The sequence below is a fragment of the Schistocerca americana genome, chromosome 4, assembly GCF_021461395.2.
Source record: "Schistocerca americana isolate TAMUIC-IGC-003095 chromosome 4, iqSchAmer2.1, whole genome shotgun sequence".
Taxonomy (NCBI): domain Eukaryota; kingdom Metazoa; phylum Arthropoda; class Insecta; order Orthoptera; family Acrididae; genus Schistocerca; species Schistocerca americana.
Genome location: NC_060122.1, coordinates 840,512,310 through 840,532,876, shown reverse-complemented (window position 1 = coordinate 840,532,876; position 20,567 = coordinate 840,512,310). Strand labels below are relative to the sequence as shown.

At 43.8% G+C, this 20,567-nt stretch overlaps 1 protein-coding gene across 1 annotated transcript in view; it reads left to right on the top strand.

Moving 5' to 3' along the window:
• LOC124613854 (venom protease-like) overlaps positions 1-20,567 on the top strand; it is a 174,343-nt gene that overhangs the window by 148,788 nt on the left and 4,988 nt on the right. Inside the window, exon 6 of the mRNA XM_047142579.1 lies at positions 1,827-1,978. Within this exon, the coding sequence (XP_046998535.1) occupies positions 1,827-1,978 (152 nt within the window). The remainder of the gene's footprint in view (positions 1-1,826; positions 1,979-20,567) is intronic.

The window sequence follows — 20,567 nt, the reverse complement described above, 5'->3', positions numbered from 1 at the left end:
AGATTTAACACTGACAACCTCTTCGATTTGCATGTCTTCATAAGTTATACACATGCTGGAAGGAAATCTCTTACAGCTTCTGAACTGCATATAGTAGACCTATTCAATGTTTAATGACAGTGAATTAACTTTAATCCACTTATTAATGTCAGTGAAAATTTGATTAGTGGCTACTTCTAAATCTGTACATGACTTGCTACTTACTGTAATGTTTGTATCATCTGCAAACAAAACAAACTTGCATGTGGCTACGTAACAGACGAGAGTCATTAATGTACACAAGAAAAAGAAATGGACCCAAGATTAAACCTTGACGAACACCACATGTAATTAATTCCCAATCAGATGAAGACTGACTGCTTACAGCACACATATTTTGCAACGACACCCTTTTTTTCTTGTTAGTTAGGTAAGACTCAAACTACTTTGCCGCACTGCCGGTGACACCGTTAATATTCTAATTTACTTAAGAGAATGGTGTGGTTCACACAGTCAAAGGCTTTTGACAGGTCAAAGAAAATGCCAATATCCTATAATTTCTTATCGAATGAAATAAGTACATTCTCACTGTAAATGTGAATAGCTTCCTCTGTATCAGAACCCTTAAGAAATCCAAACTGTGACTTGAACAATATACTATTTGCAACCAGATGCTTAAGGAGACGCTTGAACACATCCTTTTCAAATATTTTTGAGAAACCCGGCAAAAGTGAAATTGGTCGATAGTTTGATGGTATCTCTTTATCCTCCTTCTTGTAAAGAGGCTTAACTTCACCATATTTTAGCCAGTCTGGAAATGTTCCACTGATAAGAGATTAATTACACAAATAACTTCATACACAACTCAACTCTCATGAGCACTCTTTGATTAACTTCATTGATATGTTATTGTACGCTCTAGAATACTTAGATTTTAAGGATTTTGTGATGGATGCTACTTCTTTGGGAGACGTGAGTGTCATTGCCATTTTACTGAAGTTATTTTTAAAGACTGGTTTTAGATACTCCATTGCTTGTTCACCAAACCTGATAACTCAAGCTGTCAGTAACGGAAATGAAGTACTTGTTTGCAACACTACACGCACTTCTTACCGAAGTCTCATTTATTTTTAGAGCTATCTGTTCCTCTTCCTTTCTGGCCCCACATGTCTCTATCTTCACTATATCCCATACAGTTTTTATTTTGTTGCCCAATGTAAATATGTTTTTCTCATAATAAAGCTGATCCGATTTCTGGATTACTTACTTCAATATTTTGCACTATTCTTTGTAATGCATTACAGTGCTAACATCAGAGCTGTTCCTAGACGGTAGATACTATCTCCTTTTTGTCCCACATTATATCTTTATTCCTTGTGTAATCCACGGTTTATTTTTTGACTTTTGTGTGATTCGAGTTACCTTTAGAGGAAAACAATTTTCATAAGTGGAGATAACTTTATTAATAAATGCTTTGTACGAGGGTTGGAACTTAAATAGAGGCAACTGTTTATTCACAACCGATACAAAAGAGTTACATGTTTGCACCTGCTACTGTCCTTCAAAGTAGTCACCAGCATTGTGTAGAACCCGTTGCCAGCGACGTGGAAGGCGTAGTATACCGTTAGCAGAGCCTGTTCTGTTGATGGTGCGAATGGAGCGGTGTAAAGTTATGGTGAGTCTCGTGTACGAGTGTCATGGTGTTATATTAACGTATTACGTTCCTCCAGATATCACTTAGAACCTCTGTCGTAGAAACCAACGGTAATAACTATGTTAATTTCTCACAAAGAAAAAATGATAATGTAGATCTGAGTGTGCCATTAACAATTATTCTATTCTTTCAGGTTTTAAGTCAAGCGCTAAACTGCTTAAGACTGAGATCAGTGTACTTCCACTCGAGAGGTGTGAGAAGTACTACCAGAGGAAGTTCCCGGAGGGGCTCAACAACTCCATCATCTGCGCGGGGGACCCCGCCGGCAAATCGGACACTTGCTCGGTAAGCTGACTGCCTCCACTTTGGTCTCTTGCAGCTGTGTCTCAGAGAGTCTTCTGCGCTGATCGTTATTTGATCCATGCGGAGTAAAGGCGTGTCCCCGCCTAGTGTCTGAAACACTGTTCGCAACCCCCGAACTGTCAGTTGTCGTGACACGTTGTCAACACGACAACCGTCCTGTCGGTGAAGACTGAAGGACACATTGTTGTCGATGGCGAGTTGCCGCATACGGCCGCTGCACGGCGCTAGTGACGATGCGCTTGCGTAGCGTTTAATGGAACGTAATGTCGCGTGTGATTTTCAGTATGGAGAGATAAGGGTCACTGGTAGTGGAACTGGTCTGATTACACGATATGAATGGAGTTTTCTAAAATATGTTATTTGCTCATTACAAATGATATTAAATTAAAGCTGAAGTGTCTGCTTTAAATTTACGCTTCAGTCAACACTAACAGCAGACTGAAAGGAAAGGTTAGGTTAGATCGCCGCTGGCACAATACGTGCTAGAAAACAGCAAAACTGATCAAGGGGCCGGGAATTATACAAGTTTATGCCTACTTACGTTCATTTATATTTTGTACTGCACAAAAACCTGGAACCGTAAATGTTTTGCCTTGGAAAGGTTTTTCGGAAATATAAAAAAAAGTTTTAAATTTGACGCAACGGCACATCAGAAGAGGTAGCCCTTTTCTGGAATGTTCGAGACATCCAGTGTAGATAGTGCGTTCGTACGTTAATATTAGTTGCACTAAAGTACGCTATTCAAATTAACTTATATAGTTAGATACCGTTCGTTTAGTAATTCGGTCTTGCACTCTGTAACACTCCTCCCCTCTTACGCTACTGTACAAGTCATTTGAGCTGTCATTTTACAAAAGTTTGACTGGGATCAAGTTACTAATGGTTAAATGAAGCAATAGGACTCAAAGTTAATTATTGTTCTCCATACCGTAAACAGTGCACTAAACAAGGCAGATTGTAAGTCGTTTCTGTCAGGTCACACAAACTTACAATTACCTGTTGTATCAACGTTGCATTATGTTCGCGGGACACGTTCGGATATACTTTTAATGATTAAACAAATTGCAATAACTGAACCCAAAACTTTAATTACTCATTTACTGTTAGCATTACCTGTTTCATAAGAAAGCTGTTGAACGTCGTTTTACGTGTAAAACTGTTTATGCATTTCACTGTGAGATACTCAATCGCAAGAGCGGGTACGAAATTGTCCTTCCTGGTTCTGAGCCAAGTAATAACTAAATTAACATAGCAAATGAATTTGCAACGTTACTTTCTTTATATAGACGTCCCATAAACAGAAGTACACACACTTGCTGCATTTAGCATACAAAATTTTATTTTATTTTATTTTATTTTATTTCAACATTATGCAGCAGGTAGATCCTAAAGTTTGTGACCTTTTTAACTCGGCTAAGGGGTTTTTCAAAATAACAAAAAGTTCTGACAGACTTTGAAATGAAAACAAGACAGTTTTCTCTTCACTATTACGGCACTAAGGTAACTTTTGGAATTTATGCCGCGAACCTATCACCGGCAGCATGACTCGGGTTAACAACAGCCTGTACGCACACGTATGTGAAACTACACTGCGCAACACGATTACAAAATCACTCTTACGAAACTCCTAACTGTCTCCCACTGCGGCGCATGAGTTTTAACTTTGGCTCAGATGGGTCTACAACGTTCCCGAGTGTGGTGCAAATGCTCGGCGCCCTGCTACTTCACCCTCGCACTGATCGTCGCTTCAAACAGCAAAGTGTCGACAATTTGTGAAAAAAGGCCAGAGCCCAGAAGTTTATGTTAGGAGTAAGATGGGTTAATGATATCACACAGCCACCAAATTTCACCACAATTCTGCCCAACACGCCGTGGACTTGTGATATGATGGGGAAGCCCTCACAACCCCTCTTACCCACATCTCACCCCTTCTTTTGACGCCTCTGCGGTGGAGGAACGCCTAGCCTTGAAATCACGCTCGATTCTAATGGGCACCCGAGGAAAGAGTTCCGGAGACACTGCCGATCAGAAAAATGGTTCAAATGGGTCTGAGCACTATGGAACATCTGAGGTCATCAGTCCCCTAGAACTTAGAACTACTTAAACCTAACTAACCGAAGGACTTGACACACATCCATGCCCGAGGCATGCGACCGTAGCGATCGCGCGGCTCCGGACTGAAGCGCTTAGAACCGCTCGGTCACACCGGCCGACACCGCCGATCAGAATCGACACGAATAGAGCTCAGGGTGGTGTAGCACAAAGGGCATCAATGAAACCACTTCTTCCCTTGGGGTGATGATTCCGTCTACATCCTACTCCGCAAGCCACATAGCGTTGTTTGGCGGAGGGTACTTCTGGCACTAACTGACACCTTCCTTTCCTGTTCCACTCGCGAATGACGCGTGGAAAGAACCATTGTTGGTTAGCTCTGTATTACAGCTAATTTGTCGAATTTTCTCGGCGTAGTCAATTCGCGAGATGTTTCTGGGACGTAGTTGTCCATCTGTTCCTGAAAAGTACTCTCTCGAAATTTCGATAGCAAACCTCTCCATGATGCACAACGCTTCTCTTGTAACGTCAGCAACTGCAGTTGCTGAGAGTCTCTGTAACGCTCTCGCACCGACTAAACTATTCCTTTGACGAAACGCACATCTCTTCATTAGATCTTCTCTATCGCTTCATCGCTTCTCTCAGTTCTACCTGGTAAGGGTCCCAGACTGATGAACAATACTCATCAATCGGCCGAACAAGCTCCTTGTAACGCACGTCCTTGGTGAATGAGCTATATTTTTACTCTGTAAATGTCAGTCTGGCATTCCACTTAAGGGCGCTCTGGATAGTTACTCCTATTCTCAGCAACCTGTCATCAATAGTGTAACTGTACAATAGTAGACTTATTTCCCCATGTATGCGCAATGTCTTATACACTGAAGCGCCAAAGAAACTTGTACAGGCATGCGTATTCACATACATAGATAAATAAACAGGCAAAATACGGCGCTGCGGTCGGCAACGCCTATGTAAGACAACAAGTGTCTGGCGCAGTTGTTAGAACGGCTACTGCTGTTACAGTGGCAGGTTATCAAGGTTTAAGTGAGTTTGGACGTGGTATTATAATCAGCGCACGAACGATGGGACACAGCATCTCCGAGGTAGCAATGAAGAAGGGATTTTCCCATACGAACATTTCACAAGTGTACCTTGAATATCAGGAATCCTGTAAAATATAAAATCCGCCACGTCGCTGCGGCCGGAAAAGGTCCTGCAAGAAGGGGACCAACGACGACTGAAGAGAACGGTTCGACGTGACAGAAGTGCAATCCTTCCGCACATTGCTGCAGATTTCAATGCTGGGCCATCAACAAGAGTCAGCGCTTGAACCATTCAACGAAACATCATCGATATCGGCTTTTGGAGCCGAAGGCCCTCTCGTGTATCCTTGGTGACTACACGACACAAAGCTTTACGCTTCGCCTGGGCCCGGTAACACCGAAATTGGACTGTTGATGACTGTAAAGATGTTGCCTGGTCGGACGAGTCTTGTTTCAAATTGTATCGAGCGGATGGACGTGTACGGGTATGGAGACAACCTCAAGAATCCATGGACCTTGAATGTCAGCAGGGGACTGTTCATGCTGGTGGAGGCTCAGTAACGGTTCAAAAATGGTTCAAATGGCTCTGAACACTATGGGACTCAACATCTGAGGTCATTAGTCCCCTAGAACTTAGAACTACTTAAACCTAACCAACCTAAGGACATTACACACATCCATGCCCGAGGCAGGATTCGAACCTGCGACCGTAGACTGAAGCGCCTAGAACCTCAGTAACGGTGTGGGACGGTGTGGGTCGTGTGCAGTTTGAGTGATATAGGACCTCTGATACGTCTAGATACGAGTCTGACAGCTGATATGTACGTAAACATCCTGTCTGATTACCTGAATCCCTTCATGTTGATTGTGCACTCCGACGGACTTGGTCAATTCCAGCAGGACAGTGTGACACCCCACACGTCTAGAATTGCAACAGAGTGGGTCCAGGAACACTTCCGCTGGCCACCTGACTCCCCAGACATGAACATTATTGAGCATATCTGGGATGCCTTGCAACGCGCTGCTCAGAAGAGATCTCCAACCCGTCGAACTCTTACGGTTTTATGGACAGCCATGCAGGATTCATAGTGTCAGTTCGCTCCAGCACTACTTCTGACATTAGTCGCGTCCATGCCACGTCGTGTTGCGGCACTTCTGGGCCCTACACGATGTTAGGTAGGTGTACCAGTTTTTTTGGCTCTTGAGTCTATTTATTTACGTTCAAGGTCAACTGCCAAAGCCCGCACCGTTCATCAGTCTTCTGTAAGTAATTCGGCAAATCGATACTGTCTTCTGGCGTTGCTGCTTTCTTACAGACAACCTCATCATCTACGACATAGTCTTAAAGAACTTCCGACACTTTCTGCTGCATAATTTATATTCATCGTAAACAATGACGGTCCTATCTCTTTTTCTCGTGGTACTCCCGAAATTACCTTTACATCAATCGATTTTGTTCTGTTAACAGGGATGTGTTGGGTTCTTTCGGCAAGGAAGTCTTGCATCGAGTCGCAGATCTGGTCCGATACTCAGTGGCCTCGCATTCGTTTTTACTAAAAGCCACGCGGGACAGTGTCAAATGCCTTCGTGACGTCAAGGAACACATGGTCAACTTGAGTGTCGTTGTCTACATTTACAGAGGAGGTTTTCGTTCTCCAAAACCTTGTAATACTTGAGCGTAAAACACGTTTCATAATTCTACAACAGATTGACGTGAACAATATAAGTCTACGGTATATTCCGGGACATTTTGAGGTCGAAAATGGCAGTTCACAGTACGATGAGCAACGGGCTGATGTTATTGACAATGTTCGACACTTCTGGCGCTCCTTGGACAGTTCAGCGTTTCCGCATGGATTTTGTGCTGCTGTAACCACATTAAACGTGATCTGACCCTTCTGGAGTTTAGAATGACTGCCGCTTTCGCTCTGGTATACAGGGTGGAACCTCTAGGGACCGTTCAGAATCATTCAACGAAATTTCAACGTGATCCGAACAGCAAAGGGCGCTTCTTCGTTTTCAGTGCCCCTGTTTCACGTCCTCCTGTCGCGTGATCACGGAGGGTTGCGACGTTGACACAGGCACCAATAAAACGGCAAAGCGTCCCTATTAGGTTTTCCCGTTCACCAACACCCTCCGCCCCACCTCGCACATTTGTTACGCATTTTGAAAATGTACATGTACAATCTCTTCGACACCCATGCACTTGAGTGACGCTCCGTTGGTTCTCTAACGCTTAAAGACAGGCAACCCCTTCGAAGGGGCAGCGAGGTTGTTGCCAGATGGGGTGCGGGGGTCTTAGAGAGATCCTTTGCCACTTTCTATTCACACACGTGTCAATGTTACCACCCCCACCCCACTCACCCATCATCCCGTCACAGTAGGGCGAGAAAAAGGATAGCTGAAGAATCATAAAAACCCTTTGCTGCTTCGGATAATGTTTCATTCGACGTTTTGAACGGGCCTTGATGTTTGCACACTGTATACCAGAGCAAAAATTCTAAATGCCGTGTGACTAGGGCCTCCCGTCGGGTAGACCGTTCGTCTGGTGCAAGTCTTTAAAGTTGACGCCACTCCGGCGACTTGCGTGTCGATGGGGGATGTGATTAGGACAACAAAACACCCATCCCCGAGCGGAGAAAATCCCCGACAAAACCGTGAATCGAACCCGGGCCGTTAGGTATGACATTGCGTCGCGCTGACCACTCAGCTACCAGGGGCGGACGTTGAGTAGGGTTGCGACGCCCGACGTCTTTACAGAAGTGTTGAGTCGTCAGAGAAGTGTCAGCAGTGTCTAATGTTGTCAAGAACGCCGTCCTCTTGCTCACCGCACTGCAAACTATCGTATTCGATCGCGAAATGTGCGGGGAATCAACACCCGAGGAAGGGGTGGTTTCATTGTCGCTCCTTTATGCCACTTCTTGAGTCTTTTTCGTGTCAGCTATGAACTGTGGTGACTCTCAAACGTTTTCCTCGGCCACCCATAAGAACACCGCGTGATTTCAACGGTGGACGTCGGAGTTCTGACCTCCATCGCAAAGGCGGCAAATGAAGGAACGAAATGTGTGAAAGGTGGTGTGTGGCGATCTTCTCATCGTGACACACGTCCTCGGTGGCGTTGGGAGGAGTTGTGAAACTTGGAGCCAATGAGACGTCATTAACCCACCTTACACCTCTCACGAATTTCTGAGCTCTGGCCTTTTTTTCGTATGTGTCGGCACCCTGCTGTTTGAAGCACCGCCGAGCCCATGGCTGCCGTTGCAGGGCGCCACGCTTTTGTCCAATTACAGAGGCATGTTTTGGGAACCTTTTGGCCAAGTATCAAACTTACACTTTGGAAGGGAGACTGTTACGGAATATCGAAAAAGTGATCCTTTAATTGTATTGCGCGGTATATATTTATAAAATAACACACAATAAGTACTGGCATATGTGATTTATAATACTATAGAAAAGAGTACGTCGCCCGGGGGGTGACTATGCGAAGCACTTCGTCGATGCCGTAGAATGTTGTGTAGTTCTAGCCTCAGTGTTTACAAGGCTCACATGTGGCGCTTTTTCTAATTGATAGTTATCATACAGCTCTGTCTACGCGCTCCATATCTTTAGTACCAGAGCCAGTAGCCATCTGAGGCAATATTTCCACGAAACTGTATAGATTTTAACCTCGTATTTGATCCGAGATATTAACAGTGATGGCTGACGACTACCATGTGGTTTGGTTGGTTGATTTGGGGGAGGGGACCAAACAGCGAGGTCATTGGTCCCATCGCATTAGGGAAGGGCGGGGGGAAGGAAACAGGCCGTGCCCTTTCAAAGGAAACATCCCGGAAACTGGATGAAGCGATTTAAGAAAATCACGGAAATCCTAAATCAGGATGACCGGACGCGGGTTTGAACCGTCGTCCTCCCGAATGCGAGTTCAGTGTGCTAACCAATGAGTCACCCTGCTTTCCCTTTCTACGTGCGTTCCATGCATTTCATTGCCGTGTTTTTGGCCCCTTAACACAGATGGACTTTCCCGCACTTTTTCGTGTCCCGTAGCTACAAATCTATCGACACTAAACGTCTAACAAAGAAGTCCTTGTTGTGTCTTCAATCCGAAGACCGGTTTGATGCAGGGCTCCGTGCTACCCCATCCTATGCAAGCCTCTTCTTCTCCAAATAACTATTGCAACCTACATCTACTTGGATACTCTGCAAATCACATTTAAGTGCCAGGTAGAGGGATTTTATGGAACCACCTTCATAATTCTCTATTATTCCACTTTCGTATAGCGCGCGGAAAGAATGAACACCTATATCTTTCCGTACGAGCTCTCATTTCCCTTATTTTATCTGTAGGTCGGTGTCAATAAAATATTTTCGCATTCGGAGGAGAAAGTTGGTGATTGGAATTTCGTGAGAAGATTCCGTCGCAACGAAGAAAGCCTTCCTTTTAATGATTTACAGCCGAAATCCTGTATCAGTTCTCGCGACACTCTCTCCCATATTTCGCGATAATACAAAACGTGCTGCCTTTCTTTGAACTTTTTCAATGTACTCCGTCATTTCTATCCCCTAAGGATCCCACACCGCGCAGCAGTATTCTGAAAGAGGACTGACATCCTTCTGAATCTGCTTACTATATTCATCTCTTTGTCTCCCTCTACAATTTTTACCCTCCATATTTCACGCTAGCACTAAATTCGTGAGCTCTTGATGTGTCAGAGTATATCCTAGCAACCGATCCCTTCTTCTAGTTAAGTTGTGCCACAAATTCCTCTTCTCCCCAATTCTATTCAGTACCTCCTCGTTAGTTATGTGGTCTACCAATCTATTCTTCAGCAGTCTTCTCTAGCACCACGTTTCTAAAGCTTCTATTCTCTTCTTGTCTGAACTGTTTATCTTCCATGTAAATAATAGATTTCAGCTATCAGTCGTCCTTTGGAATTTTTATTGGCAGATCTAGATTTCAGCTAGAAACTAGGCATTGTCAATGCACTTTCATTTTAGGTCAATGTATGTAATGCCTAGAATGAAATTTTCACTCAGCGGAGTGTGCGCTGATATGAAACTTCCCGGCAGATTAAAACGGTGTGCCGGACCGAGACTCGAACTCGGGACCGGTCCCGAGTTCGAGTCTCGACCCAGCACACAGTTTTAATCTGCCGGGAAGTTTCATGTAATGCCTGTTGGTCGGGCTTTGAGCACAATTCATTGAACTGTGGACAAAGCCCAACCAACAGGCGTTACATGCGTTGACGAAAATTGATAGTGCATTGAGAATGGCTAGTTTCTATCTGAAATCTAGATCTACGAATAAAAATTCCAAAGGACGACTGATAGCTGAAATCTTATTATTTACAAGTCAAAATAACGGTCGCTGCGTGTAACAGCCCCTGAATGGAGAGTAATCTGATGTTTATCTTCCATGTTTAACTTCCATACATGGCTACTTTCAAAAAGGACTTCCTGACACTTAAGTATATACTCTATGTTAACAAATTTCTCTTCTTCAGGAAAGCTTTTCCTGCCATAGCGAGCATGCATTTTATATCCTCTCTACTTGAGCCATAACGTTATTTTCCTGCCAAAATAGTAAAACTCATCTACTAAATTTATTGTCTCGTTTGCTAATCGCCTCCGTTAATTCGACTACATTCCCTTACCCTAGTTTTGCTTTTGTTATTCTTCACTTTATAACTTTCGTGACTGTGTCCATTTCGTTCAACTACTCTTACAAGTCCTTTGCTGTCTCTGACAGAATTACAAAATCCCCGACAAAACTGAAAGTTATTTTCTCTCCCTGAACTTCATTTCTTTCTGCAAATCGTTCTTTGGTTTCCTTTACTACTTGTTCAACGTACGGATTGAATAACATCGGGCATAGGCTGCAACCCTATCTCACTGCTCGACGACTCCTCCGCTTTCTTATCCCTGACTCTTACAACTGCCGTCTGGTTTCTGTGCTAGATGTATACAATTGTTCGGTCCCCGTATTTCACCCCTCCTAAACTAAGAATGTAAAAGAGACGGTAGTCACCTGTTGTTCATATAGTAGCCCATCCGAATAGGTTGCGCAGTGCAAATCCTCTGTGGCACGATTTGTCATCAGACAACACGATGAAGAATATCATCGCACCGTGTCCTCAGAACGGTCTTTAAGACGGTCGGTTCTATATAAGTAGGTGTTATGTGTGCTTCTGCGGCTCTTTTGTAGCTGGTCTCATTCGTCCAAAGACGCAGTCATTGTTGTCAGTATGGGACTCCGTGACCCAAGGTGAGAGTACGCCAGCTTACGTGTACGTGCGTAGAAGACAGGTTTGATGAGAATGAGATTTTGATGAGAATGAGAGGTTTGATGAGAATAAGATCAAATAAAAACGTCTTCCATGGCCTCCATGCTCGCCGAATTTGAGTGTTATCGAGTCATTCTGGTATGCATTGAGAGGAACGTTGAAGAGTCCCTTACTCTTCGTGGGGAATCTCTTTAATAACGGAAATAGTTTCTCTGCAGCAGTTTTCAGAATATCTACAGAGTCTTATCAAAAGTACCCGGACACCCCTGTGTAAAGCGGAATTGACCACTTGTAAATTGCCCTCCCTAATCGGCCTACTGGATTCCGATATAACTGACTGTGCCTAATGAAATTTTATAGTGAGTAAGGCTATCGTTACCGAGGGAAAATAACGCCTGTTATTTGGAGGAAAGCGTACAACAAACTCTTTTGAAGGAAGAATCTATTCTAAACTTAAAGCCAAATACTGATGATAATTTTGAAATGGGTGCAGTATAGTGCAATAGCTCACGAACTGCACCAGGGGGAAAAAGGGGTACCACGTAATATTTACTACAACAATCACTGATAATACAAAGAAAACAGTGATTAGATGAAAAAAAAACGGATAATTAACGGCCTCCAGCTCGCTAGGGCAATGAATCTCCGGAATCATGAGGAAGGGAACAGCAAAGAAATTTAAGCAAATAATCGCTGGCGTGGCAACAGAAGGTTGTCACGCTTTTCCACAGCACAACAGCTCACGAGAAAGTAAATGAATCAGAAAGAACCGAGTTTACAGTTACTCATTCTGAAATACTAAATTTTGAAAGTAATGTTAAATAAATGACTGGCTTAACTTTGTAATGTAAAAAATGACTTTCAGTAACCTGAGTGTAACGTGACGCAAAATTTAGAAAAAGGGAGGCAATTTACTTTTGATTATTGAAAGATTAACTGAATTTATTTTGAGCAACTGAGCAACTGATTTTACTTTTAAAATAACAACTATAAAATACATACCAAGCCAGAAGAAGTCTATCGCTAAATACAAAATAAATCAAACTGCGCTGTCTTAATTTGCGTTGTGTCTTTAGTTATTAGTTTTGCCAGTGAAATTTTACTTTACTTTAAGTAGCCTCTGTTATACAATACAAGAATGAACAGTTACTGAGGCAGAAAATTTAGACTGAAGCTGGCCATTAGCAAACACACAAAACTGTCAGTAAATAGTTAATCAATTTTCATATGCTTATGAGACTCGATGATTGCATGGAAAGGAAACGGTTCCCCACATGGTAATAATGCCTGAGGACAATGACAACACGGGTGTCCTACAGGTTTTAACTACCGCAGGTTATTATTCAGATTAGTCATACTTTGTGAAAGAAAAGTTGTTGGTTAATGCCTATGTAAGTTTATAATTTTTCGCTTAACAGTCTTACGATGTTGTAGCTGTGCGGACTACGAAGAATGTAGCCGAAGACAATTCTGAGCTGCCATTGTTGCTGCTGCTGCAGTTCGACGAGGACCCCCAGTCGCCTCCAGAGCCCCGGATGATTACGGGACAGGCAGCAGCTGGAATTGCTTCTTCCTCCGCCTGTCCACTCCTACCGTCAGCTCAATACTCGCGAGAAATATCGGCAGAAGGAGTCACTCGCGAGTCACAAAATGCTGCTAGCAGTCCATCTAGCACAGTGGCTGAGTGTAGCGAGATCAGAAAAACGGTATATAATGGTCGAGCACGTCCTCATAATCCAGGCGACGCTTGAGGTGGTGCAAAGAACGAAACCACTGGACAGAGTGTGACACGCTCAGGGGTACGACTGGTGGGGGACCCTTAAACTGCCCTCACTTCTACCGTACGCCATGTCCACGCGACGTACCTGGTACTCTCGCGGCCGTCGTATTATTTTTGCTCCACACTGCTGCTGGCTTACCTGAATTCGTGTATATGAATATGAAAGCAAGTTTAGGGAAGCCGCTCAACACTAAACACAACACTGTCCTACGACTGGTATGAACAATTATGTTCTGAGACGATAAGAAAATCGCAGGTTGCACTTTTTGCACACTAAGTCGTAAGTGTTGATGCCAATTACCATTCTTGCTAATTTGATGAGAGGTCATAGTTATCATTGCCTTATTACCGTACAGTATTCTTGACGATGTTAATGTCTGTCACTGTTGTTCTCCACACAGTCACACGTATTTCACAGTCTTCCTGTGGCCGAACCTGCGGTGATAGAAACACAGGCTGTAATGGTGATTATCTGTTCACAATTAACACTTGGACCTACGTACGCGTAACCGACACGACGAAGGTGATTGTTGATGATGCGGAAGAAGCCGAAGCCGTTCTTACGTTCGTCAAGCACACACACAGACATCTCGTACCAGTGCTTCTTCACACTTGCAATAATACAACGCTGTCCACAGTTCTCATTTGTACGAACGTGCGTGTAACCGTCGCGACGCGGCTGATTGTTGATGATGCGGAAACGCGATGACCGAACGCATGTTCTCACGCTCGCTGCAAGACACTGGCACTTGATTGCTCTCCTTTGTGGTAAACTATTTTACTGATTCACATCAGTTTCATTTTGCAAGGCCGAACACGGCGCGGATGGTTAGTGTTGTACAGTACGACACGCAACGGGAGGGTACTCAAATACGTTACCGGCGGAACTGCTCGTATTTAATTACTCTTTTACGCACTTTTCACTAAATGCACTTCCATATCTCATTACTTCACAATAATAGTACTTGCAGCCACACTTAAACTTCCATAATAATGCCTTTTCCATGCAGACTTACTCACAACATAGCAGCTCCGTATCCCGTGCTCGACTCTGCAAATGCAGCCGCTAACAAAGATTCTCCGCAACCGAGCCAGCGACATGACAAGAGGATGACTGGAAACTAGTGATTTTGCAGTGCTGAATCGCGCTATATCATCTGGAAATCCGATGGAAGGGTTCACTTTTGGCGAATGCCTGGAAAACGTTTACCGGCCGTAATGTGTGGTACCGACAGTGAAGCACAGAGAAGGTGGTGCTACGGTAGCGTGGTGTTCGTCGTGGCCATGGTGTGGTAACCTCACTGCGCCTAGGAAAACGCTAAATGTGGAAGGATATGAACACATTTTACAGCATTCTGTCCTGCGTACAGCGGAGGAAGGAATTCGAAAACGGTGATGCTATCAGGATGACAGTACACGCTGTCATAAAGCGGCGTCTGTGAGAAAATGCTTTATGGCTAACAACGTTGGATTGCCCAGAGTCCCGAACTTCTTTGGTTTCTGCTCTTGAGGAAGAATGGGTCGCCAGAATGAGATTTTCACTCTGCAGCGGAGTGTTATAAAGGCACATTTGCATGCCGTGCGTGAGTTTCCTCGGAAACGCGAAATCTTAATTAAATAATTAATCTGTGACAAATAAATAAAGCCTATGGCACAGAACTGCAGCGCTGTGTCGCTGATAAAACAAAAACACAATTACGATACTCTTATGTTTCTTTAAGAAGGAGAGGTCTTGGACAAGTGGTGCGGGAAGCACGTATATTTCATTGACTGGCACACCGCCATATTTGATGTTATATAAGAACACTGCGAGTTGCAATCTTACTAGGCACTCGATTCTGTAAAGAATTTATATTTATGAAAGTAAGTAGAATTATTTAACTGTAGGCTTATTCGTTGAATATATCTGATTTAACCAACTGTGTAAACTTTTTATGTTTAGTAGACAGTCACCTCTGTACGACGTATTGACATGGCTGGCAAATTATTCTAATATTGAGATTTAGATTTGAGTCCGCACCTACCGCAGCAGTCTTTGGAAACGATTTAAATACGAAGTCCGATTATTTGAGTCTTATTTCACGGTCAACTACGAATAACATTACATTTACGAAAAAGCCATTGTCAAGCGTCTGATACCGAATAATTAAACGTCCACGTTCCAGATAAGCAAATATTAATTACATCCAATCACTATCATACATAATTAATAATTAATATTTTATTTTATTTATTTTATAGTGTGCGCTGATATGAAACTTCCTGGCAGATAAAACTGTGTGCCGGACCGAGACTCGAACTCGAGACCTTTGCCTTTCGCGGGCAAGTGTTCTACCATCTGAGCTGCCCGAGCACGACTCACGCCCCGTCCTCACAGCTTCACTTCTGCTAGTACCTTGTTCTCCTACCTTCCAAACTTTACAGAAGCTCTCCTGCGAACCTTGCAGAACTAGCACTCCTGAAAGAAAACATGTTGCGGAAACATGGCTTAGCCACAGCCTGGGGGTTGTTTCCAGAATGAGATTTTCACTCTGCAGCGGAGGTTTTTTAAAGTTTGGAAGGTAGGAGACGAGGTACTGGCAGAAGTAGAGCTGTGAGGACGGGGCGTGGGTCATGCTCGGGTAGCTCAGTTGGTAGAGCACTTGGCCGCGAAGGGCAAAGATCCCCAGTTCGAGTCACGGTCCGGCACACAGTTTTAATCTGCCAGGAAGTTTCATATCAGCGTACACTCCGCTGCAGAGTGAAAATCTCATTTTCGAAACATCCCCCAGGCTGTGGCTAAGCCATGTCTCCGCAACATGTTTTCTTTCAGCAGTGGTAGTTCTGCAAGGTTCGCAGGAGGGCTTCTGTAAAGTTTGGAAGGTAGGAGACGAGGTACTGTCGGAAGTAGAGCTGTGAGGACGGGAAGTGGGTCATGCTCGGGCAGCTCAGATGGCAGAGCACTTGCCCGCGAAAGGCAAAGGTCCGGAGTTCGCGTCTCGGGCGGGAACACAGTTTTAATTTGCCAAGAAGTTTCAATGGATCGCCATTCCCCCACAGACATTCAGACACCTCGTTGAATGTTTCCCCAGCAAAGTTCTTCGTCGTCATTTGGAAAGGCAAAATAACTGGCTAGCATAACCCTCCTTCTTTATAAGTTAACGACTACACGAAAACCAAAGTGGATTGTGATAACAGAAAACGTACTTGCTACGGAGGCACGTCTACTAATACACAACACACTGACGAAAACTACGCACTCAACTCCCATTTTTTATTATTTTCTACCTACTTTTCGAAGAACTCCACAAAATAATAGTGGCTTGCAGTAAATACTGTCACCCTCTCACACATAAGCGGCAGCAGCAGCAGCAGCAATGTGTCTTATTAACATTGCGGACTTTCAAATAACTACGCACCCTCCGACTCAACGTTGAAATATTAAAAGTTTTGGATGGTTTCGTTCTCTAGCGGCTGGGATACGTAGTTGCCGCATTACAGGCCAAAACTGCTGAGTCTACAGTATACGATAACAATACACACATGAATCGAATGGTCGAAGGTTTCTGTCACTCGGCAATTGCGAATTATGAAAGTAACATACAAATTTATCAATGAAAGGTTACAATTAAATAAAATCTGCAGACACTCTGGGATGACAATGGCATTGAAAGAGAGGATGAAACGCGTAAAGCTGAAATACTAAACACCTTTTTCCAGAGCTGTTTCACAGAGGAAGACCGCACTGCAGTTCCTTCTCTAAATCCTCGCACAAACGAAAAAATGGCTGACATCGAAGTGAGGGTACAAGGAATAGAAAAGTAACTGAAATCACTCAACAGAGGAATGTCCACTCGACCTGACGGGATACCAATCCGATTCTACACAGAGTACGCGAAAGAAGTTGTTCCCCTACTAACAGCCGTGTACCGCAAGTCTCTAGAGGAACGGAAGGTTCCAAATGATTGGAAAAGAGCACAGGTAGTCCCAGTCTTCAAAAAGGGTCGTCGAGCAGATGCGCAGAACTATAGGCTTATATCTCTGACCTCGATCTGTTGTAGAATTTTAGAACACGTTTTTTGCTCGCGTATCATGTCATTTCTGGAAACCCAGAATCTACTCTGTAGGAATCAACATGGATTCCGGAAACAGCGATAGTGTGACACCCAACTCGCTGTATTTGTTCATGAGACCCAGAAAATATTTGATGCATGCTCCCAGGTAGATGCCATTTTCCTTGCCATCCGGAAGGCGTTCGATACAGTTCCGCACTGTCGCCTGATAAACAAAGTAAGAGCCTACGGAATATCAGACCAGCTGTGTGGCTGGGTTGAAGAGTTTTTAGCAAACAGAACTAACCTCTGGCGTGCCACAGGGGAGTGTTATGGGACCATTGCTTTTCACAATATATATAAATGACCTAGTAGATAGTGTCGGAAGTTCCATGCGGCTTTTCGCGGATGATGCTGTAGTATACAGAGAAGTTGCAGCATTAGAAAATTGCAGCGAAATGCAGGAAGATCTGCAGCGGATAGGCACTTGGTGCAGGGAGTGGCAACTGTCCCTTAACATAGACAAATGAAATGTATTGCGAACACATAGAAAGAAGGATCCTTTATTGTATGATTATATGATAGCGGAGCAAACACTGGTAGCAGTTACTTCTGTAAAATATCTGGGAGTATGCGCAAGGGACGATTTGAAGTGGGATGATCATATAAAATTAATTGATGATAAGGCGGGTGCCAGGCTGAGATTCATTGGGAGAGTCCTTAGAAAATGTAGTCCATCAACAAAGGAGGCGGCTTACAAAACACTCGTTCGACCTATACTTGAGTATTGCTCATCAGTGTGGGATCCGTATCAGGTCGGGATGACAGAGGAGATAGAGAAGATTCAAAGAAGAGCGGCGCGTTTCGTCACAGGGTTATTTGGTAAGCTTGATAGCGTTACGGAGATGTTTAGCAAACTCAAGTGGCAGACTCTTCAAGAGAGGCGCTCTGCATCGCGGTGTAGCTCGCTGCCCAGGTTTCTAGAGGGTGCGTTTCTGGATAAGGTATCGAATATATTGCTTCCCCCTACGTATACCTCCCGAGGAGATCACGAATGTAAAATTAGAGAGATTCGAGCGCGCACGGAGGCTTTCAGACAGTCGTTCTTCCCGCGAACCATACACGACTGGAACAGGAAAGGGAGGTAATGACAGTGGCACGTAAAGTGCCCTCCGCCACACACCGTTGGATGGCTTGCGGAGTATAAATGTAGATGTAGAAATACTGTCTTAACGATTTTAAATTATGAGTGCAATAGTAGAAGGACTTTTGAGAATGCGGTATATTTCTGCAAAACACTTACTGGTGTCGATAGTCCAGTAATTAAATAAAATATGAGTTGAATAAGACGGAAGCAATGGATTCCTACTTCACGTAATTAGTTATGGGCAACAACATAGCTCGCGAGATATTCACTTCTAAACGCAGAGTCCTTCTTCGCTGCAGAAGCCACGGAAATCACACAAGAGCACAGGTCGGCACTCCGAAATATTTCTATCCTCCGCGACCACGCGCAAATTGCTCCACTCTGTCCAAGTCTTTCCGCTGACCGTGCGTCCGTCGCGCCGTACTGTTCGCGTCCAGCACTCACTCCCGTGTGTTCTGCCCCGTACTGTCGGCCGCTCCGCACCCTTCCGAAATGCCTCGCGTCCTCCCCGGAAACGATGATTCTCCCCAGCCTCCATACGTCTCTCCTAGTAAAGAGCACCGTCAGATACTGCGCTCGCTCCATGTCTCCAAGCCGACGTGCACTCACAAACATGTTGAAACACATACCAAATACTGGATTTACATTTAAATAACTTGAAATTAATTCCTATGGCTGGACCATAAACACGCTCTAACACATTACTAAATACATAAACAATTAAACACTTAAATGGAAACCGAGTTCTAAGCAAAGAAGGGAAAGCAGATAGATGGAAGGAGTGTATAGAGGGTCTATACAAGGGCGCTGTACTTGAGGGCAATGATATAGGAAGGGAAGACGATGTAGATGAAGATGAAATGGGAGATATGATACTGCGTGAGGAGTCTGATAGAGACGTAAGTCGAAACAAGGCCCCGGGAGTAGACAACACTCCATTAGAACTACTGACAGCCTTGGGAGAGCCAGCCCTGACAAAACTCTACCATCTGGTGAGCAAGATGTATGAGACAGGCGAAATACCCTCAGATTTCAAGAAAAATATAATAATTCCAATCCCAAAGAAAGCAGGCGTTGACAGATGTGAAAATTACCGAACTATCAGTTTAATAAGTCACGGCTGCAAAAATACTAACGCGAATTCTTTGCAGACGAATGGAAAAACTCGTACAAACCGACCTCGGGGAAGATCAGTTTGGATTCCGTATAAATGTTGGAACCGGTGAGGCAATACTGACCCTACGACTTCTCTTAGAAGCTAGATTAAGGAAAGGCAAGCGTATGTTTCTAGCATTTGTAGACTTAGAGAAAGCTTTTGACAATGTTGATTGGAATACTCTCATTCAAATTATGAATGTGGTAGGGGTAAAATACAGGGAGCGAAAGGCTATTTACAATTTGTACAGAAACCAGATGGCAGTTATAAGAGTCGAGGGACATGAAAGGGAAGCAGTGGTTGGGAAGGGAGTAAGACAGGGTTGTATCCTCTCCCCGATGTTATTCAATCTGTATATTGAGCAAGCAGTAAAGGAAACAAAAGAAAAATTCGGAGTAGGTATTAAAATCCATGGAGAAGAAATAAAAACTTTGAGGTTCGCCGATGACATTGTAATTCTGTCAGAGACAGCAAAGGACTTGGAAGAGCAGTTGAACGGAATGGGTGGTGTCTTGAAGGGAGGATATAAGATGAACATCAACAAAAGCAAAACGAGGATAATGGAATGTAGTCGAATTAAGTCGGGTGATGTTGAGGGTATTAGATTAGGAAATGAGACACTTAAAGTAGTAAAGGAGTTTTGCTATTTTGGGAGCAAAATAACTGATGATGGTCGAAGTAGAGAGGATATAAAATGTAGACTGGCAATGGCAAGGAAAGCGTTTCTGAAGAAGAAAAATTTGTTAACATCGAATATTGGTTTAAGTGTCAGGAGGTCGTTTCTGAAAGTATTTGTATGGAGTGTAGCCATGTATGGAAGTGAAACATGGACGATAACTAGTTTGGACAGGAAGAGAATAGAAGCTTTCAAAATTTGGTGCTACAGATGAATGCTGAAGATTAGATGGGTAGAGCACATAACTAATGAGGAGATATTGAATAGGATTGGGGAGAAGAGGACTCTGTGGCACAACTTGACTAGAAGAAGGGGTCGGTCGGTAGGACATGTTCTGAGGCATCAAGGGATCACCAATATAGTATTGGAGGGTAGCGTGGAGGGTAAAAATCGTAGAGGGAGACC